Source organism: Labeo rohita, chromosome 6 (genome assembly GCF_022985175.1).
Source record: "Labeo rohita strain BAU-BD-2019 chromosome 6, IGBB_LRoh.1.0, whole genome shotgun sequence".
Lineage (NCBI taxonomy): Eukaryota > Metazoa > Chordata > Actinopteri > Cypriniformes > Cyprinidae > Labeo > Labeo rohita.
Window position 1 is genome coordinate 25,263,671 of NC_066874.1, and position 22,418 is coordinate 25,286,088.

Consider the following 22,418-nt stretch of genomic DNA (forward strand, 5'->3'; position numbering starts at 1 on the left):
ACCGCTATCTCCGTTCCTGAGGCGGCGGTGACCGCGCTCTCTGTTCCTGACGCGGCGGTGACCGCGCTCTCTGTTCCTGACGCGGCGGCGACCGCTATCTCCGTTCCTGACGCGGCGGCGACCGCTATCTCCGTTCCTGAGGCGGCGGCGACCGCGCTCTCTGTTCCAGACGCGGCGGCGACCGCGCTCTCTGTTCGGACGCGGCGGCGACCGCGCTCTCTGGCGGCGGCGGCGACCGCGCTCTCTGTTCCTGACGCGGCGGCGACCGCGCTATCTCTGTTCCTGACGCGGCGGCGACCGCGCTATCTCTGTTCCGGACGCGGCGGCGACCGCGCTATCTCTGTTCCGGACGCGGCGGCGACCGCGCTATCTCTGTTCCGGACGCGGCGGCGACCGCTATCTCTGTTCCGGACGCGGCGGTGACCGCTATCTTTGTTCCGGACGCGGCGGTGACCGCGCTCGTTGTTCTGGACGCGGCGGTGACCGCGCTCTCTGTTCCTGACGCGGCGGTGACCGCGGACGTTCCACTGGTGGCGAGGCCAGCTCACGTTCCCCTGGCGGCAGTGTCCACTGACGTTCCTCCGCTGCACGGGCCTGGCCCGCCATCCCTCCCCCTGATGCACCTTCCACCGTTCCTCCTCCCTTTTTTTTTTTTTTTTTTTTTTGGGAACGTCTGGAAGCCGTTCCCTTGAGAGGGGGTACTGTCATGATCTGGGCTGTGGGGCTTCCCTTAGCCACCTGAGGTCGCTGTTCTCCCTGCACTGCACTTCCCTGATTGTACACCTGTCTGGTCATTAGCACTCATCTAGCTCTCACCTGTTCACAATTATCTGGTCTATAAGAACTCTCATTTCCCACTACTCATTCTGGCTGCATTGTCTTTGTGTGTGTTCCTCTGTGTTGATTCTAGTCGTGTTGTGCCGTGTTGGCCTTTTGGTTTGTTTATTTGTGTTTTGTTTTATTAAAATTTCCCTTCCCTGCATTTTGGACCCTCACCTCATTTCTAGCATTTCGAACGTGACACCAATATATTCATCTGATGTTCTAGTTCAAATTTCCTCATCAGCTTGTACCATTTCTGCTTATTTCTATTTTGAAATATAGCAAGAATCGCACCTACAAAATGAATTTCTCAACTGACCTTCCCCCTTTTTCTTTTGCCGACTGTAAAATTATGAATTTAATCAATGTTTTTTTACTGTTTCAAATAAATTCTCTGGTAGGATTTTATCTGCATTAACTGCACACTATATTCATTCACAACTAAACCTTCCAGAAAAGATTCTTGTGTAATATTATGGTTAAAACAATTTATCTCTTCCTCTCTGTTTTCCTTCATTAGAGAGAAGTGAAAGTACAACACCACCTATACTGAGTCACAGCGTGTTGATCTCTGTGCTGTTTCTGGTAATAGCAGCAGGAGGAGCCACCATCATTTACTGCATTCACAGAGGTCAGCACACACACATTAGCTGAATGCACACTCAAGTCACAAATACATTTCCATTAGCATGTTTTAATTTAGGTATTTACTGTTCTGTTTTTAAAGCTCACAGAAAAGCAAGAACGGAGAATGGAGAGATGAATGTGGAAAATAATTTTGTAAGTTTCAATACACATTTAACAAATTAATATGTTGGCCGGATCTTAAGGATCTTTTCATCATGTCTCTTTAGGAGGATTCAACGTATGTTACTCTGCAGAAAAAATACAATGCTGAGGAAATGTATGGAACTATCGGGAACAGATCAAAGGAACAGTAGAATGTCAGGTGTGTTGTGAAATGTACATTTGGCTTACTAAACCCTGTTTGCCGCTCAACATTACATGACAAATTTATTGTTAAAAAAGCATCTGCTAAATGAGGACAGGTGAATGTAAATCTAATTAGGCATTATTATTCTTGTTATGTTGTCCTTTTTATGCAATTCTAGACAGTATTCATGGATTATTTATGATGACAGAACAAAAAGTCAAATGAAAATCATATATTATTATGTTTTTTTTAGCCCTCTCTTAGCTTTATTTTTTAGGCATTTTGCAATATTATCATGTCCAACATTGAAAAAGCAAAGCGCATTCTTAAAGTGCTATATTTATCTGTTTTAATATTCACTACAAACAAACAAAATAACATGATTAGGCATGATCTCATTTCATACATCAGACATGGTCTCTAAAAAAGCCCTGCCCTCACAGGCGTGGCAGAATGAAAGACTTAATAAATGTGCAGAGCATTGCACTAGCTTCTGCTTTTCTCAGTGACCAACAGGATCACAACTTGCTTAAAACTCTCAAAATGGCAGAGGCAGCTAAACGAGTAAGTACACAATTACTGACGTTTTATTAATGACAAGTCTTAGTGACGGTCTTAGTCACAAATAAAGGTAATTAAGAGTCAAATAGTAAAGCATATTGGGAAAAAAAATCCTTAATAAATAAAACTTACTTAAATTGAATTTTAATTAAAATGGTTTGCTTTTAGTATAATCTAATGCTGATGTGTTACTGTACAATCAAAATAATGTCCAAGAACATGGACTCATATCCTTATATATGATAACTGAAATGTATAATTTGAAAGTAGTTCAAAACAGGGGTGGAACAATTCAACTTTATGAACAGCATTTTGTGTGAATTTGTCCATTCAAACACAATACTTCTAACACTTTAATGTTAGGGTGTTGCTATGTTGTTGCTAGGGTACCAAGGGTGGTTGCTAGGGTATTACTAAAATGTTAGCATCATTAACTAGTCACTAGCATGTTTTTAGCATGGTTAACAAGTTACTAGCATGTTGCTAGCATGTTAATAGCATAATTAACAAGTTACTAGCATGTCGCTAGTATAATTAGCAAGTTACTGGCATGTTTCTAGCATGTATCTAGCATGATTACCAAGTTACTTGCATGTTGATAGCATGATTAGCTAGTTACTAGCATGTTGCTAGTCTGTTTTTAGCATGATTTGCATGTTATTAGCATGTTGCTAGCATGATTAGCATGTTACAAGCATGTTGTTAGCATGCATGATTAACAAGTTACTAATGTTGCTAGCAAAATTTGCAAGTTACTAGCACGTTGATAACATGTTTCTAGCATGATTAGCAAGTTACTTGCATGTTGCTAGCATACTTAGCACGTTGCTAGTATGAATAGCGTGTTATTAGCATGTTGCTAGCATGATTAGCACGTTTAAACAAGCTAAAACCAGTTGATTCAGCTAAAACCCAGCTAGAACCAGCCTAGGTTGGTTGTCTAGTCTTAGCTTAGGGGTGCCCAGCCCTGTTCCTGGAGGTCTTTCTGCAGAAGTTAGTTCCAACACTGATCAAACACACCTGTCTGTAATTATCAAGTGCTACTTCAGATCCTAATGGACCCTTTTCACAAGCCTGTGATGAGGCATTTTAATGGTCATCATCATCATAAATTCTTTAAACTTTTTTTATATTTAGATTTTTAAAAGTATGTATGTGCATTTATAACACTATACTTTGTGTTATAACACCTTTCATCAAGTTACAAAAAAAAATAGTTAGCACTATGCAAGGGTGTGTCTATTGCCACATTTATGGGAGGGATGGTAAATTTGACATTGTTCTCTCTTCTGACTGCCGATATCAGTCTAGCTCAATTTTTTTCTTTTGATTAAAAGTAATGAGAACATTATCATGTAGTTTTTCTTTTGCTATTTGAGCAAATGTGAATGCAAAAAATATATTTGTGGTACTCTCTCATTCACTGCTCTCAGATTTTACCCAACTATGACGACTTCCGCTGTGAGAAACCCGGAAATGTAAGAAAGGTCCATAGTTGGTTCAGTTGTGTTTGATCAGGGTTGGAGCTGAAACCAGCTGAAACCAGCTAAGACAGGGCTGCCCAACCCTGTTGCTGGAAGAAAGGTAGATTTCCAGCAACAGGGTTGGGCAGCCCTATCTTAGCTGGTTTAAACTGAAAATAGCTGGTTTAAGAATGCCTGGTCTTTTAACAGGTCTTCCAGTTTGACCAGCTAAGACTAGCCTGACCAGCTAAAAATAGGCCAAAACCACTTTAAACCACTTTAAAACCAGCCTGGGAGACCACCCAAAGCAGCCAATCAGCTTAAGCTGGTTTTGTGTTTTGTTTTTATTTAGGTAGGGAGTTGTTAAGCTTTGCTATAGCAATAAACCGTTTAAATGCACCATAAGACTCATTGTACAAAAGTTTTCACCCCCTCAAAGAAAGTCTATGGGATTTTTGGTGGTTTTGATAATCTGGTTCACAAAAACTATAAACCGGATCAGTTAGAAAAGATATAGCAACCCGAGTCAGACCAGTCTGAAGGTCTGGGCTGAGTTTGGTGGTTGAAACTTAAAAAGCTCTAGGAGGAGATACACTTTAAAATTTTGTCTCAGAAAAAAAAAAGAAATAGTAGATCAGTATGACGGCTCATATTCCAGCGTACAGCATTTGCATTGAACAAGAGTGACTGTTTTGTCCACTGTTTTTTTTTCCATCGCTGTTGTTGTAATATACTGGGAAGCCAGAATGCGCATCCATTAGCAGAAACATACATTAGCTGAACTCGAACCCTGTTTGTTTTACGTTATTTATTATTAGTGTGTGCCAAACCATGTGTGGTGAACTGTTCCACCCCTAGTTCAGAACATAATCTAGCCTAAAACCAAGCCAAAAGTAGGTAAAAAGTAAACACTGCTGATTAAGAAACATTGCTGATGAGTCACAGAGCACTGTTTGGTTTCTATGGTGGAGCATGAGAGACAACAGCAAGTACAGAGTAGAAAGGGTGGTTGTGTTTTGTTTTAAATTGACCATTATCAAAAAGAACAAAAATTGTATAAATTGCTTTTTTTTTGTATTTAAAGCTGATACTGTACAAGTGAGATGTTAAATATTTGTCTTTCTAGTATGCCTTTACTGGGAGAATAAATAATCGCAACTATACTGAGGTCAGCTGTGACAGACACATAAGCATCGAGGATCTGAAAAAAAGAACTTCAGGATGATACGAATGTCAAGCAAATACACGATGACTTTAAAAGATTGCGAAAACCCTATGAACTAAAAATACTTGAAAATCTGAATAGATACATCCCACACTACCCAACCCCCACTGAATTTCACATCTCTGAGGTGACTCATGTCACTAACGGCGATGATTTTCCGAAAATCATGGAGTCAGGGGGATTCAAGGCTAATGAGAACTTATCATGGTGGAGTCTAAAGATTGATAATGACAATATAAAAGAAGCTGAGAAACGTTTTTTGGAGAAGGTGTTCCCAAACAGATCCCAAGAGCAAATAGAAAAGCAGGAGCAATTCCTCAGCAAATTCACCACATCACCTGCATTCCACATTGACAAATCACGCTACGGCAATTTTCGGTTCACGTTTCCACTGGAAAAACTGATGGAAGCATACAAGGAGCAGATGTGTGGAGGCCAAGACCCAGTTCTCAGAGAATATAAGACAATGTTTTACAAGCAGGAGATCATGTATGTTGTTCTCGTTCACAGTCCTGATGACAATACAATGTTTGAGAATTTTCCAAGGATTGAAGAAAGCCCATTTATAGAGTACAGGCAAAATCAAATTGTCTGGACAGCACAAGCCATTGGTAATAAAATTAAATTTAAACTGACACTGAATACAGAAGACAAAATAGCAGATGTTGAACCTGTGTCTGAGAATTATTATGTATGGGATCATGTTAGCCTAGCATTTAATTTCGATGGTGTATTACAGTTCCCTAAAGAAACCCTTGAAAGGAGCATCACCTGCTGTGAAATTGATGACATCAATCTTGCAAATAGAAAACAAACCTCCTCCCTTGAAGAAGCTAAAAAAACACTTACAAAATATTTTTAAATGATGTAAAAATATGTAAAAAATAAATAAATAAATAAATAACGAAATATTTGGAGTAAAAATTTGCAGACAGAATTTGCTAGTAAATTTCACAAACAATTAGAAAAACTGAAATAGCGTTTTCTTTTGAAACATATTTCAATAATCTGTTGTATTTACAACTTGAAAAATAATTATGTACAGTGTAGTCATAAAAGGACAGTGGAAGAAAACACACCAGGACAAGTCAATTTAAATATGTTTTAAATGCACATTAATGTCATAAATATAGCTTAACATTTTACTTCTTTCTCTCTTTTTACCTGATTAGTGTTTTGTAATCTTACATAAATCATTTTTAAATAATTTCCAAACTGTAATTACATTATTTTAATCAATAATTATTGAAAAGCATTATTAATTATTATTATTATTTTATTTTGCTTGATATTTTATTTTTCTTCTTATGTAAGCAGTTTAAGATATTATGTGAGTCTGTAATTTCTTTACCTGTATTTTACTTTTACCTATTTTACCTATTTTACCTAGCATCAACAGAGAAAACAAAATGGCTACTACAAGAGTTTGGGTTGAGGGAATTAAGGCTGAGGGAACACATAACACTGGATAAAACATATCTATACATAATACAGCTTGTCTGTATTCTGATCATATGTATTCTGATAATTGTTGGATCATTTGTTAAGATGTTTAAATGTGAATACTAAGATCCTGGTGAATGCAAATGGATGGATATAGATAACAATTAATTGTTTTACTTGTTCATTTAACTGTTTTTAAAAGTTGTTACCATAGCATTGCAGATGCACAGCAGACATACTGTCTTGAGGAGAGGTAACAGATCATTTGTGTTCTAATGATATCAATCAAAATACCTAAATGTGAATCTTAAATAAAAGCTTCACAAACAATAACATACTCACTGTTTGTTGCATTTGTTTTAATACAGTAATTGATTGATTCAATATATTTGATAGTTAAAATGACTACAAACTCAGGTTTTCGTCACCTCTGTCAGATGTATATTTTGATAATATTTGATTATGATATCTTATATTACAATCAAATATTGTTGTGTAAGATATTAAGTTGTGTAAAGTTGCATAAATTAACTGATAAATTGATAATTGATAAATTACATTATCAATTTTAAAAAAGATTGAGAAACAGTTTTAACCCTCTGGGCCTCTTCAGTCGCTTTTGAACAGAACAGTTTACATTTTGAAATGTAAAGATCGTAGCTTGGTGACATTTGCCATATTGCCTATGTGAGCACACACACACAAATAATTAAATAAATAAAATCATGGACATGATTCAGATAAGTTAAAGGGTTGGAAAATAAAAAAAGAAAGTTTAATTTTAAGGCTTCGGTCACTTTTGGCTGTGAAGATACCAAGTGTGAACCAAAAAAGAAGAGACCCAGAATTAAAGGAGTGTTGCTGTAATATACATATTTCTTGAACCTTTCAATAGACAACCTATCAATATATAGATATATAGAGAACACATAACTGATTTTCCAAGACTGTAATTTGCAGTGACTTTGCATGTTACACTTTTCTAGATGAGCCTGTTTGTCTGACTTCATTAAACTTGTCATCATTAAACTCTTTCGCATGACTGCAACTCTGACTGTTGGCCTTCTTTATCCATACTGGCACCTTTTGCATAAACACAGCCATTATGTTAAGGCGGATGGCGGTTATAGACCATTTCGTCAGATGTAAACATACTGGTCCCGATACACTTCCTGTTTCTTTTTTTTTTAACTTTACACAAACATTACAAAAAAAATACAACCAACATAACATTTGACTGGATGAAAATGTTACATTAGCACCTTTAAGATGTATTTGTATATGTGAAATAAAATAAAAAATAAAAAACAAAAAAACAGGAAGTGCTTCTAGACCAGTGTTGTTTACATCTAGCGAAATGGGCGCTGCGGATAATCCGCGGTTCGGGTGGGTCGGGTAATAAAAAAATGCATTCTGATTATTCTCGGGTGGATGAGATAAATCAATAATGACGCAAATATTAACTACATTTTCTAAAATATGAACCTGTTTTAAATACTTTTTTTCATCAGGCAAACGATTTCATTTTTGTGTGTGAGATCAACTGAATCAGTCTGCTGTTAAGAAATGAACCATCCATTCATCATATCGTCATGCAAAACTAAGAATTAGAATAATTGTAAATGTGAATAGTTGATTGACACGGCCGTCTTACCTTAGACCCGCCTTGAATGCGCAGTAACAGTCCGATCACCATTGTTTTGATGCCGGAACAGGAAAGTGGACAAGAATGGCTCCTAAGTGATTCAGGTGTTCTGTTGTTGGATGTAATAACATAGTAGTTGTCATTTACTCCCGACATCTGAGCCGCTGAAGATGCAGTGGATTATGTTTGTTTGTGAAGGGAATGCACCTCCCGATCTACATAAATGCGTCTATGTTCGCGCAAATCATTTGTGATCCAGCTTCACTTACAGCAGAAGTGAGTATAAGGGGTTTTTTTTTATGAATCCTTGCAATGGCCTTTCCTAAGTTAGCATGCTAGTTAGCAAGTTTCGTGGCTAAATGCAGCTAAAGTAAACAGGCTTGTCACTCCACAGAGAGAAGAGAGGGGTGGGGCGAGCAGAGCTCATTAACATTTAAAGCAACATCGACCAGAACCATCGACCAGGTAAAAAATGTTTTTTACACTACCATTGAGAAATTTTAAACGAAATATGTTATAGACTTTTCATTAAGACCCTAAAGAATCATATCAACTTGTGGAAAATGGTCATTTGATACCCCCTTTAAAAAAATACCTAACCAACTAGCAGTTAGACAAAGGATCTATAATCAGTTTACTTTTATAATTCAATTTATCAGCATACAATCAAACATACATTTTTGTGTAAGTAACTTTAGAAAGTTATCACCAGTTTGACCAATCTAACCTGTAAGACTACACTGTAAAAAACTATTTGTTGAGTCAACTTAAAATAATTCAACTTAACATTTCAAGTTGACTGAACTTATTTTAGTTGACTGAACTTAAAATTTTAAGGCAGCAGGGTAACAAATTATTTTAAGCTGACTCAACAAATTGTGTTTTTTTATTTTTTACAGTGTAGCCTACCCAAATAACACGCTCATGTTGATGACTACTTTGACAAACACCAACTCACTATGAATATGATTCTTTCTACACAGCCATCACCTCAGCATTTGCACCTACCACCTGTTTGTTTCATTCATTCTGAGTATGTTTCTACAAGCTTTCAGATGCTGGGAGTTGTGCTGAGCTGTTGTTCACACCAACCAATCAGCACATTCACCTTACTCCAAATAATTAAAATATATGCTCTATAAGTGTACAATGTGGAAACTTGACCACTCTTGTGATATGTTAAATCCAGATAATCTTCTTTGGATTTAACATCAGTCACAGTATTTACTTCTTGTTTAGCCACAGATGAGATCAGGTTGAATTCTTTCTCAACTGCTTTTTTATCTTCTGTAACAACACAAGCAAAAATTGAAAATTATTATAAAAGCAGTCCTGAGTCAAATTTAATTACGTTGCATACAATCCTGCATTGAATATTATTTATTACATATAAGCAATTTTAACACATTTGACTGAATTTATGTTTCAAGGGTTATAGTTAAATGTTCAAAATTGGTTTTGTACACAAATAGCCTGAATTTTGTTTAGTTCTGCTTCTTGAATTGGATTGAACAGAGTGACATTCTAGAGATTTTCATTGTATATCACTCTGCTTGTCTGTGTTTCAGTGTGTGACCGGGTTATTTCTTATGTTTTATTCCGTTTTAATGTGATGCACTAAAAGAACTAAAAAAATAATAAAAATAAAAACTGTTTAAACAAAAAAACAATAATAAAATGACACACTGGTCTGCAAAAATTACTCAAGATAATCTAACATTTGTTTTGTCTAGCAAAAATAGACAAAATAACTATGAATACTGCACTGAAAGGTATGTTAGTCTGTATTAAATGTTGTATAGAAGCAATAGTACACATGATTGATCATAGCTGTGCTGATGCATTGAGTAAAACATACTTTCTTTGCCTCTTGGTAGTGAGACTTGGTAGTGAGTCTTCTTTAGGTTTAACAATAGTCACAGTATTTACATCTTGTTTAGCCACAGATGAGATCAGGTTAAACTCGTTTGCAACGGCTTTCTGAAACTCTTCCACCTTCAGCGTTAGACACAGAAAGACCAGATAAACTTGATTTGAACAATGGACAGAGGATGAATGTATGATACACAGATTGACCCCTTAGCGTTCCTGTCAAACTTAACTCACATTGGAACACTAACCTTCCAGAAAGCATTATGCAATAGTTTGTAATATTATGGTTTTCCTCTTCCTCTCTGTTTTCCTTCAGTAGAGAAAGGTGAAAATACAGCATTATCTAAACCACATTTTTCAGTCTCTGTGCTGTTTCTAGTAATAGCAGCAGGAGAAGCTGCGGTCATTTACTGCATACACAAGAGGTCAGCACACACACATTAGCTATATGCACAAGTTACAAATGTATTTCCATAACCACGTTTCAATTCAGGTAATTATGAATGTATGAATGAGTGAATGAATGATTTAATTAATAATTACAGAAAACCAAGAACTGAGAATTAAGAGATAAATGTGGAAAATAGTTTGGTAAGTTGTTTTGGTAGGTGATGGTGGTATGGTAGGTGACTTTTGTCATATTAGCTATGTGAACACACACAGCACACACGCACACACAAAAACCATGGACATGTTTTAGATATGTGAAAGGGTCGAAACGTTGTAGTCAAAAATACCCTTGCTCAAAAATAATAGCTCATACAAATTGTAGAAACATTGGATATTACTGTATCATAATCAAACATATATATTATTGGACAAAAAATATATTACAATGATTTTCTACCCAAATAATGTGCTCATGTTGATGACTACTTTCACAAACACAACTCCTTATGAGTATTTTTTTTTCTGCGCTATAGTTATTCAGCCAGTGCACAAATTAGAAACAGGCATGGGTTTTATAGCTTTATTGCAAGCTTACATGGGACAAAGTTCAATTCTGAATCTGTAGCCTAATCTAGAACTGTGGAACTGGAAGTTACATTGGTGTTCAAATTAGATGACTTTAAGTGTTAAAGACGGAAAAAGATTAAGAACAATCAAATTAAAGGCCTCAAGTGATTAAAAAGATAAGAGATTAAACTAAATAGAATACATTTACACAGCACTTCCATTTTTTTAAGCTGTCTCTGAAAAGTTTAATAACATTACCAGCTATACTGTCATAATCTACTGCCTGCTTATGTTTCATTCATTCTGAGTACATGTTTCTGCAAGCTTCCAGATGCTGAGAGTAGAGTTCAGCAAACTCCTTTGCTGTGTTGAGTTGTTGTTCACACCAGCCAATCAGGAACTTCTGCAGTACATTCACTCGGGAGCTATGAAAACGCTCGATCTGTCACACATTAGTCCAATAATTATAGTACAGTATATCCGCTATAAATAAGCAATATGAAAACTTGATCAACCTTGTGACATGACTTATTATCAGATCAAGAAGTCATGTCATGAGGTTGTTCAAATTTGCAATGTAACAACTTTCCCACTGTGGTAACATATTTAGCAGACTGGGTTTAATATCAGTCACAGTATTTACCTCTTGTTTAGCCACAGATGAGGTCTGGTTGAACTCTTTCTCAACTGCTTTTTGAAATGCTTCCATCTAGAGTATCAGACCCAGAAAGACTTTATCTGAATTTACCACTCACACATGACATGAACATTTCGGTGTGGACAGAATGAATGGTAGATAACGCAGATTAAAACGTACCACTTCTCTCTTATTGGCCTTGGCTTTTTCTGTATTCTTCTTAACGGTTTCCAGCTCTATCAGCTTACAGGTTCTTCTGAAGAGCATCTCCTGTAACAACACAAGCATGGACAATAACTATCAAAGCAGCCTTGCGTCCAATTTTATTATATTTTATACAAACCTGCATTCACTATAATTTATTTTACAGTATATATAAACAAGCGGTTTGGACGCATTGTGGAGTGCTGATATACAGTCCAGCACCGGTCCAGTCTGTGACTGTGTTTTTGTAGAGAACTACAATTAAAACCATGAAAATCATGTTTGTTATTTGAAATACACTACCAGCCAAAAGTCTTTGAACAGAAGGATTTTTCTTGAACAGAAGTCTCTTCTACTCACCAAGCCTGCATTTATTTGATCCAAAGTACAGCAAAAACAGTAATATTTTTAAATATGTTTTACTATTTAAAATAACTGTTTTCTATTTGAATATATTTTAAAATGTATTTTATTCCTGTGATTTCAAAGCTCAGTTTTTAGCATCATTACTCCAGTCACATGATCCTTCAGAAATCATTCCAATATGCTGATTTGCTATTCAAGAAACATTTTAATTCATTTTTATTAATTCTTTGATGAATAGAAAGATCCAAAGATCAGCATTTATCTGCTATGAAAAGGTCTGTAACATCCACTATACCATTCAAAAGCTCTGAGTCAGTATAATCTTTTGGGGGAAAGAAATTATAGAAATTAATACTTTTATTTAGCAAAAGTGATGATAAAGACATTTATAAGGTTACAGAAGATTTCTATTTCTGATAAATGCTGTTCTTCTGAACTTTCTGTTCATAAAAGAAACCTGAAAAACTCTACTCAGCTGTTTTCAACAATAATAGTAATAATAAAAGCAGCAAAACAGAATATTAGAATGATTTCTGAAGGATCACGTGACTGGAGTAATGATGCTAAAAATTCAGGAATAAATTACATTTTAAAATATATTCAGATAGAAAACAGTTATTTTAAATAGTAAAAATTCACTTTTTTACTTTTTTTGCCGTTCTTTGAATCATGCAAATGCAAATGCAAACTTGGTGAGCAGAAGAGACTACTTTAAAAAAACATGAAAAACATCCTACTGTTCAAAAACATTTGCTGTAGTGTAAATTAAAATGAAATAAAATAGGCATTAACTAAAATAAGTATAACAAAATGTATTTTAGGTAGTTGCCAAGTCAGCACTTTTCATTTAGTTTAAACCTGATGTACTAAAATAACTAAAATAAAATATAGATAATTAATAAGTAATAAATAATAAGAAATATTTAAATGTTAAAAAACAATAAGAAAACACAATGAAGTTACTAAAGCTTTAACTAAAATTAAATTGGAAATATAAAATAGAAACTAATTCAAAATTTTAAACAAAATCTTAATGATACTGAAATAACACTGGTCTTTGACTGCATTAGCAGTGGGAATTTTTCAAAGATTCTTTCTGCAAGTCATTACATTGTCAAGCCAATGTTCTGTTGTGTTTTTTTTGTTACAGGAGGACAACTATTTGGTGGCAGGGCCAAAAACAGACAATGTAACTGGTAATACTGTAACCAAAAACTGTATCCAAGTTACTCTGTATTAAATGTTGTAACAATAGTACACATAATCACAGTCAACTGATGCATTGAGTAAAACATACTTTCTCTGCCTCTTGGTAACGAGACTCCAGGTCCAGACCCAAACCAAGAGTAGACATATTGTTACTAGCAACTTTTTCAAAGTTTCGCTACAGATAAAAAAAAAAAAAATCCAATTATTAGTATTGAACAATTGTATATACTAAGAACCCTTTAACTGTGGTTAAAGTTTTTGCATGTAAAGTGGTCCTACCTTTACTGCCTCAATAATATCCGACAGCTTCAAACAAATCCTAAAGAAACACAACACATCTGAATACATTGATTATCGTATCAAACAAGCATGTCTCACACATTCTCTCTTTATTCAGTGTGTGTATATTAATGCAGACACAAATTCTCATTTTATTCAGTAACTTTTTACTTGGAGAAAGCTACAGCATCTGCATCGTCCTGATTTACACAAAGATGAAGAGATGTGGAGAAATGTCCACAGGCCAAAGCCAGCTCTGTAAAACACACACACACACACATAGTGACTGTATTCCTAAATAATGTGTACTGAGCATGTATATAAACTTCTTGAAATTACTTACTTTGCTCTGTCATCACAACATCAAGTAATTTCTATTGAGAGAAGAGCACAAGATTGCACCATGTATTATAAAATGACAGTCCACTGGCCAAACAGAAATTAAAAACAGCTTAAATAGTGTACCTCTGTGGCAACTTTTGACAACGCAGCAACATTTGTGTTTTTGTTCCTCTCATTCTGAAAGAAGTTGTCCACATCCTGGAGGTATTAAATTATATATTTACATATGTGATATAAATCACATTTACGGATCTATGATGTTTGTATAGTCATAGATCATATGTCACTTTCCCAGAGGTGCATAAACCACTCACATGAACAAACTGACTCATAAACCCACACTCACACACAGATACCTTATGACTTTCCTTCCTCATCTCCTCCACAGCCTGACTGAGGCGATTAAAAATTCCTTTCCTGCCTCGCTGTTTTCCAGGAGACTAGTCCAAAAAATACATGCAATGACGTAAGGTTATCACATAAGATTTGACCAGCTAGAAACCAGCTGCCATGTTCTAAAAAACAACTGCTATCTTCAGTTACTTTAGGTTATAATCAGGTTAGCCTGATTAGTTGCATTCAGTTGAACTGAATATTTACTGCCCTATTATTTTATTTAGAGCAATCAACAGGCTATGATGCTGAATTTGAATTAATAATGCATGTGTGTGTGTTTATAGCAAACCTCAGAATTAATAAGAAAGCTGTCCAGAGATTTGCACTTGCAGAGAGTTGGGTGTGCTGCCACCTGCTGGAGATAAAACTCCAAAGCTTTACAATAACTCTTCCAATCCTGTCCCAGAGCCAGGAACCCTGACCACATACCCAGAAAAAGTATAACATGCATTACACAAGAAACAAAACATCAAACCATGTGCATCCACACAAAAAAACTTACTAACTTCACCAACTAGCTTACTAACATCATGCAGATATATAAGTAATACATACCGAGTTGTTTGAGTGTTTTTGTCTGGGTGTTTGACTGTGACGGAAATGCTTTAGAGGGCAAAGGGGGGAACTGTGGGAATAATTACTTAATCTTAGTGCCTTTCTCATTCATAGATCTTATATTTTTAAGATGAGTTTTGGAGAATTCACTCACTATAATTCCTTGAAGTCCAGGAAGATTTTCTTGTGAGAACAGACTCTGCTGAAGCCAGTCAAAGTCGTCATATGTTCGAAAAACACAGACCCCAGCACTGCTGTTCAACTGAGGGGAAACATTTTAATGATATTGTAACGTTCCACAGAACGTATCTAAAACACGCTTTTACATTTACTAGTCGTCTTACTTTCTGGGACGTGATGGCAAACGTCAGAACGTCTCCATCCTCAGTCACATCAGTGATTCTGATGCTGCTCGCACTTACACTTAGTGCTGCTTCTTCATTTGAATCTTCCTGAACACTCACACAGACACATTGATTTACACAGAATGAACCAATTATGTGAAAAATGCTTGCATTCGGGTATGATCACTCACGGGACTTTTATTATCAAATATCCGTGTTGTGAAATTTAAAAGAGCTTAAGTCTGCTGAGGTAATCTTCCTGTTTAGTCACAGCCATTTACTTACAGTAATGCATTATGAATGGACATTAACTATAAACAACGTAACGTAATTACCAATAATAAATACTGGAAAACTACATTTCGTGATATTTAAAGCTTAAATTAATATTAACATTCATTGTGGCTGACTACAGTCAGCAGATGGCTGAACAGCATGTTACTACATAGTCATGTGATAATCACAACCAGAAATAGTTACTTACCATCATCCTTGCAATCAATTGGTTTTCCTACTTTGGTTTAGTCTTCAAAGGAACAAAAGAAAGAAATATAAGAAAACTTAAAGTAGAACTCTCAATTTTCCATATTAACCATTTTACTGTCCTCTCTTCTTCACCCCAATTTTTCCACCCTTTCCCTTCCTTCCTTGCTCTTTCTCTCTGGTTGATACAAAATGCTCACACGTACATTCCTGCGGAGACAGGATATCCTTCAGATCAAAGGTTACTCTGGTCCTGCGATTTGGATATATGTTAAATTTTATCTAATATATAGTTTTTAATGTCCTCTTCTTGAATGACACATGGAATACACTCACATTACATGTGAACTAAGCAACTTGTAAAGCAACTCATTACAGGCTACTGAGTAACTAAGCAGTTAGACTGCAGTCAGGTGTAACTCATAAACTTTGCCCAGTGTTCATAACATGCAGAAACAGATTTGAGTTGACTGGATTTCAAATAATTTAACAAATACCGTGACAAACAAGTCTCACAAATCATCTATCATTTTCGATTGACAAATAATTTTATGGACAAAAGAGACTTGTAATCTTTACAACCTATTGAAACAACTGATAACAAAAATTATTATGGTTAAGAATAGAAAGAACTTTGGAACAATTGTGATGGAATAAAAGATGCACAAACAAAAATCTGGTCATTCTTTATTCTAATTTTGCAATTCAGTTACAAGGTTTTATTGTCCCTGCTGCTTAAGACTGACATGCATCTAGACTAACTGATGCAGCTTGCCACGTCCCATAGTTTCCCAAATGATTTTCAGACTTGCACTTTCACGTGGAGTGTTTGTAGTACGATAACAGGTCGTCCAGACTCTGTGTTTGAGCAGTCTGTGGTTGAGAAGGTTGTGCATATGTGGGTATGTCAGAAGGTTGTCTCATAGTAGATATGTTCTCTGTGTCTCGTTCTGTGGACATTTGGGTTTCAGACCACTTGAAGGCAAGTTTTCCTTTGCTCTGCCCTTTGTCTGTGGCTCTGCTGTAACTGGCTCTTGTGTCATCTGTGTAATAAGCAGAAGGAGGAGCAAACTCTGAGTCCCGCTCTTCTCGACGCCGACTGGTCCACTGACCCCAGGAGAACTCTGGAAAAAGAAATAAATGCTTAAAGTTGTGCATCTTCACAAAAACAAATGTAAATGTAGAGGAAGGAAAGAATATGACGTGCATTTATGTGCACGATCACGTACCTTTGCCTCTGTCCCACTCTCTTACATGTGGAACGCCAGGTTTGGTGTCTTTTCTCTCTTGAATCTCCACCTCTACTTTCCGCACTGTTGGAGGAGCTGGAGGTCCAACCAAATCTTCATCATCATCTTCTTCTTTCTCAGCAACATCAGGAGCAGCTACAACCCAAAACAGCCACATAGACCTTAGAATTTATCACCAACACACAGATACACATTAAGACCTATTAATTAAATAACTATTATTCCACAACACACCTTCTTCTTCATCGCCTGGCTCCAGCTTGCTTTTCTTCATCCTCCTCATCCTCACTTTAGCAAGTCGAGCATCAAGCAGAGCTTTCCGCTTCTCCTTCAGTTGCTCACGTTTGTGGCGCTGATCTGTGGTCTGCAGAAAGAAAGAGAAAATTGTAAAAACGCTGATTTAAACTTCAGACAGTAGTCAAGAAACTGAGGACATAGTAAGCTCAGTAGTTGTATATTTGAAATGAACAAACAAATACTGTAAAATAACAAAAACAATTACTGGATACTGACAGGCTTTTGGAAGTCTTTGCTTCATAAGCATACTTACAACACCTTAAATTACCGTCTACCTAGTCAGCTCACTCTGATTTAGAAAATAGTTTGTGACTCTTCATTTAATTCAGTTGATCTGACCTGGTCTCTCAGCATGTCTAGAGTTTCTCTTTGTTTTCTTCGTTGGTCCTCATCCTGGGCAAAAGCAAAGTAACCAACACCCAGCTCCCTGGCCTCTGAAACAAACGCAAGAAAATGCATGTGAAGAAAGATTTTCAGCATTCTCATAGAAGAACTAGAGACATTTTCTACACAAAAGACAGGCTTCAGTGTGTAGAGATCAATAGTCTCCATTACCTTGCTCTCTGATATTTTCATAGTGAATGGGTCCAACAGGTTTTTTCATCTGCTCCTCTTCCTCTCTCTCCCACTGCTCTCTCTGCATTTCTCTCCTCATGTCCTCAGATAACAGTGTCCTATCAGCTCCAGTCACCCTGCACACAATAAAACAGATACAGACTGAACAAGAACCATTCCAATTAATTACATACAAAAAACCGCAAAGGTAAGAACAATAAGTGTACCTCTTGTTCTGAAATTCTTGGTCCATTTTCTGAAAATTGGGTAGGTCTTTCCTCAGACATCTTCGAGAACGTCCTAATGCATCGACATAGTCCACCCTGCAAAAACCCACAGCAGAGTTTATATAAAAATTCATTTTTATCAGGTTTAATACGCATTTATAAATGTATGGTACCATTCTTCATTTGCGTTCTGTGGAGGTGGAACAGGGATGTTCACATCAGAGTCCTCTCCATCTCGGTCCCCTGCTATATTCGCAATGCGCGTCTGAGGTTCATTCCTCTGGTTGATAATCTTTTGGGTGAAGTCCACCAGGAAAAGACTTTCAGTCTCCTCATCTAAAGATAAAAAGTAATGCAGTCTACTGCAACAAATTTTTTCAAGAACTTAAATATTTAAATCTGGGAATGCCCACGAGCATATACCTGGGAAATCTCCTTTAGTCATCTGTTCATAAAGACGTGCCTTTTCCTCCAATTTCTGCCTGCATAAGACAAAATGGAAAACATTAATAGAGTGTTTTTACAACACGTCATCAATCAGCCGGTGGCACGGAACGTAAACAATGCCACTGAACAGAACGAAACTTGCATATTTTGCTGATTATTGCTGCTGTAAATGGTCAGTTATTGTCATGTTTTGGGCTGTACCAATCGGTCGGACTGGGAAAAACATTTGGAGTACTATAGACCACCAAAAGTTATAACAAATCAAGGAGAAGAATGCAAAAAAAACTATATGAGGAACAAAAGATGTTTGTGATTTGCCAAACTGAACCAGGTTTTCAAGGGCAAGAATCTTGACGACATTCACGTTTGTTCTTATAATTTCCAGTCAGGCAGGTGAAATATTAGGCTAATATCTAAATGAATATTGCTCGTACTTATCTTTACCACCTATTAACTTTACTTTGTCAAAATATTGTGCTCTCTCCTGCTTACTAAGACTTTTTTTGTTGTTGTTTGTGGTTTAGACAGCATAAATTAGCAAAACAACATATTCAGTAGTATATTTACAGTGCAGTCCATGCTGTTGTTTACATCCGAGTATCGCCAATCCGCGCATCCGGGTAACTTAACTGACAAACTCGTGACATAAATGCAAACCCTCTATGTTGTGTTATATACCAACATTCATACATTTTATTTTTTGGGGCTAAAGAAAATGAATTAGGAGGATATAAAGAATCAGAATAATGCAGTACCCATTCAAAGGTAATTCACCTGGATTTATCAAGTGTGTTTTCTTCCTCTGCAGTTTGCTGAACGTCCTTCTGTGCTCGTACATTGACTCCTTCATTCTGTTTGCTCCAGACATTAGGCTTCTGTGAGCACACATGATCAAACAAAACGAGCGTATTTATATAATAATTCACTGATAATATTTAGCTGTCATTAATTGTCCGTGTCGTACTTTTATTTTTGCCTTAGACTTCTGAGCAGCTCCTGCGTCCTGGCCAAGTCGGTCGTGCTTAAATTGTTCCTGTTTCCGATATAATTCGGCTTTCAAATCAACCAGCTGAAATGTAAATAAAGTAGATGTTAGTCAAGAGATTTCAGGCCATCATTCCCAGTTTAAAACTGCTGTCATGCTAAGCTAACTATAATAAACTCAACCAAAATGCTCCTTATAATCTCCTCGTTTAAAAGGGCGATTCAAGATATGAATTACTCACCGATGACGCTGTGACACTGTATGGTTTCTTCTTTTTATCCATTTTAAAGTTAGCTGTTTAGGTAAACCAGGCTAACACTGACATTCAAAGAGCAAAACAGTGTATCCCTGAAAAGGACAAATGTAGTCTGCCATCTGCTGTCTAGGAGGTCAGACTACAATAGTATTTTGAATTTTATCATGGTAATACTGTGGTACGTTTTGCCTTTTAGTGAAAAATACGAAAACTGTCATTTTAACGTGAACTGACATGTTCCAAAACATGTTACTAAATTTTCAAAAATATGTCATTACGCTGGTATCATTTCATGAAAACGTAGTAATACTGTGGTACATTATTTGTTTGTGAAAATATGAAAACCAAAGGTTTATGGTTCAAGTTGCTTCAAACTAACGCTCTTGCCATATTCTCTACACATTATTGTTATTGATCAAAAAAAAAAAAAAAATCAAATGCAATAAAATAAGTTTTTCACAAGAGTAGGATGATCATGTTGTTGGAAATAAATGCTGCCAACCACGTACAAAGGTGAGTCCACTTAAAAGTGTGTTCCCGTTACAGAGGAATTACCAGGTCAATCAAATAAACCAGCCATGGTAATAGTTCAGTGGTCTAGTAACACTAATAGCTATTGACACAGCAGTGTAACACCATATGACTTTATCATCTGTTATCATCATATTCATATCACCCTAAGGGAAATCTCTGTCACACACATACAGTAACCATCAGGGTTTTTTACTTCTGTTTGTTTTCACACTTACAGATGTAGACTTCAATGCTAATTGTTAACCAAAGGCTGTTATAAAAGTGAGAAGCAGATCTTCATGTGCAGACCTACAGAAGCAGTTTGATCATTACCGAAGGTGGGGTTGACTTTTATTTTATCTTTTACTATTTCTGTGCATATAGCATATTGAGTGTGTTGTCATAAAACAGAACTAAACCAGGTGACTTCCCAGGATGCCTCTGCGTTGTCGTGCCAGCCACATGTTTCTGCTCTTATGTGCTCTTTCCTTGTGTGTTGAGTCTGTAAGATGTGGCACCAGCTTCCTTAGTCCTGCTCGGAAACCACAGGTGAGTGTTTGTCTGGTGGATGTTTCTGAGATATGTTTGGAGTAAACTAATGTGTTTTAAGATTAAAAAAAGATTACATGAATTTATGCTAGAAGACTGGCACATCCGATGTTAAGGATCGAAGACCACCACGGGTGGGCGGAAGAGACGTTGCTGAGCCAGAGATCCCAGTGATTAAACAGGATGATCTGTTAATGGTAAACACTCAATGCAAGTACACTTTTAAATAGGATTTTAATGAGTTACTATTGCAGTCATACTTTGTTCTCACTTTTCATTTAGATGAGTGCTCCATTCGAACTGTCTGTGTCTCTGAATGAAGCTGAGTATCAGAAATATGGTCCTGTGCTGCAGAAGGTTCTGGTGAATCTTCTTAGTGATTCCCCACTTGGTGAGTTAACACTAATTTTAAGAACAGATCCATATAAGTATTATAAAAATCAAATGGCAAATGCAATAAAACACCTACACTACTAGTCAAAAGTTTTTGAACAGTAAGATTTTTAATGTTTTTTAAAGACGTCTGCTCACCAAGCCTACATTTATTTGATCCAAAACACAGCAAAAGCAGTAATGTTGTGAAATATTTTACTATTTAAAGTAACTGCTTTCTATTTGAATATATATTAACATTTAATTTATTCCTGTGATCGAAGGCTAAATTTTCAGCATCATTACTCCAGTCTTCAGTGTCAAATGATCCTTCAGAAATCATTCCATTATGCTGATTTGCTGTTCAAGAAGCATTTTTTATTATTATTATGATTTTTTTTTAAACAGCTGAGTACATTTTTAGGCTTCTTTTATGAATATAAAAATAAATTATAGAAATTAATACTTATAGAAATTAATTCTATTTAGCAAGAATGCTTTAAATTCTAGATTTAAAAAAAAAAAAATTTACTAAGCTGTTTTCAACATAATATTAAATGTTTTTTGAGCAGCAAATCAGAATATTAGAACGATTTCTGAAGGATCATGTGACTAGTAATGATGCTAAAAATTCAGCTTTGAAATCACAGGAGTAAATCACATTTTAAAATACATTCAAATAGAAAACAGTTATTTAACATAGTAAAAATATTTAAAAATTGTGCTTTTTTGCAGTTCTTTGAATCAAAAAAATGCAAACTTTTTGAGCAGAAGTAACTTCCTTAAAAACGTTAAAAAAAACCAAAAAAAACTTTTGACTGGTAGTGTATTTTATTACAGACAAAATTCACTATAGAAAAATTGTCTTATTTCCCAGAAAGTGTCTTAAAGATTTTTAAAGAACATTACAACTAAAAGTGCTTTCTGGCATATTGTTGTTTTTCTTCTGAATAATTCTAGTATTCTGCAAAACTACTTCAATAATTGCATGTTCTTTTTTTTCCAGAATTCTGACAAGAGCTACCAGTTCTACAAGACTCAACTCCTTATAAAACATTTAAAATGTTTGTAAATTAAAAATTATGTATTCATTTTGCAACACCATGATTTGACAGAATAAAGGATGACAGAGAAACCATTTTCTGCCTCTAGGTTCTTTTTTCCGTGCTCAATCACATCCATTTAAAATGTAATGAGGTCTCAAATAGAAAAGCATCCTTGTCCTTCTGG

The 22,418-nt window shown here is 36.0% G+C and overlaps 3 protein-coding genes and 1 long non-coding RNA gene across 5 annotated transcripts; 2 read left to right on the forward strand and 2 right to left on the reverse strand.

The window, feature by feature from the left end:
- The first annotated feature begins 669 nt into the window (after window positions 1-669).
- LOC127167194 (uncharacterized) lies at window positions 670-5,757 on the forward strand. Its single transcript, XR_007827959.1, has 5 exons — window positions 670-743; window positions 1,343-1,453; window positions 1,550-1,602; window positions 1,677-2,320; window positions 4,907-5,757. It is a non-coding gene; the product is annotated as an uncharacterized LOC127167194 (long non-coding RNA).
- Window positions 5,758-10,927: 5,170 nt separating this feature from the next.
- si:dkey-28n18.9 (sorting nexin-5) lies at window positions 10,928-16,106 on the reverse strand. The gene is made up of 15 exons (XM_051113049.1): window positions 15,944-16,106; window positions 15,739-15,780; window positions 15,255-15,362; window positions 15,065-15,172; window positions 14,911-14,980; window positions 14,645-14,772; window positions 14,316-14,399; window positions 14,083-14,157; window positions 13,961-13,991; window positions 13,789-13,873; window positions 13,618-13,657; window positions 13,427-13,513; window positions 11,740-11,829; window positions 11,566-11,631; window positions 10,928-11,364 (listed from the first exon to the last, which is right to left on the reverse strand). The coding sequence occupies exons 2-15, from the start codon at window positions 15,742-15,744 to the stop codon at window positions 11,221-11,223; spliced, it is 1,122 nt and encodes a 373-aa protein (XP_050969006.1). The 5' UTR covers window positions 15,745-15,780; window positions 15,944-16,106; the 3' UTR covers window positions 10,928-11,220.
- Window positions 16,107-16,412: 306 nt separating this feature from the next.
- Window positions 16,413-19,864, reverse strand: ccdc174 (coiled-coil domain containing 174). Its single transcript, XM_051113045.1, has 11 exons — window positions 19,740-19,864; window positions 19,478-19,582; window positions 19,288-19,388; window positions 18,490-18,548; window positions 18,240-18,402; window positions 18,067-18,162; window positions 17,840-17,976; window positions 17,624-17,718; window positions 17,222-17,351; window positions 16,967-17,122; window positions 16,413-16,861 (listed from the first exon to the last, which is right to left on the reverse strand). The coding sequence occupies exons 1-11, from the start codon at window positions 19,779-19,781 to the stop codon at window positions 16,554-16,556; spliced, it is 1,392 nt and encodes a 463-aa protein (XP_050969002.1). The 5' UTR covers window positions 19,782-19,864; the 3' UTR covers window positions 16,413-16,553.
- Window positions 19,122-22,326, forward strand: ghrl (ghrelin/obestatin prepropeptide). Of its 2 annotated transcripts, none has more exons than XM_051113064.1 (6): window positions 19,122-19,278; window positions 20,506-20,605; window positions 20,679-20,816; window positions 20,912-21,013; window positions 21,099-21,207; window positions 22,195-22,326. In XM_051113064.1, exons 3-6 carry the CDS (start codon window positions 20,703-20,705, stop codon window positions 22,200-22,202), a joined length of 333 nt encoding a protein of 110 aa, XP_050969021.1. In that variant the 5' UTR covers window positions 19,122-19,278; window positions 20,506-20,605; window positions 20,679-20,702; the 3' UTR covers window positions 22,203-22,326. The 2 variants fall into 2 exon arrangements, with proteins under 2 accessions (XP_050969021.1, XP_050969020.1); XM_051113063.1 differs by having other exon boundaries at window positions 19,126-19,278; window positions 20,909-21,013.
- Window positions 22,327-22,418: the final 92 nt, after the last annotated feature.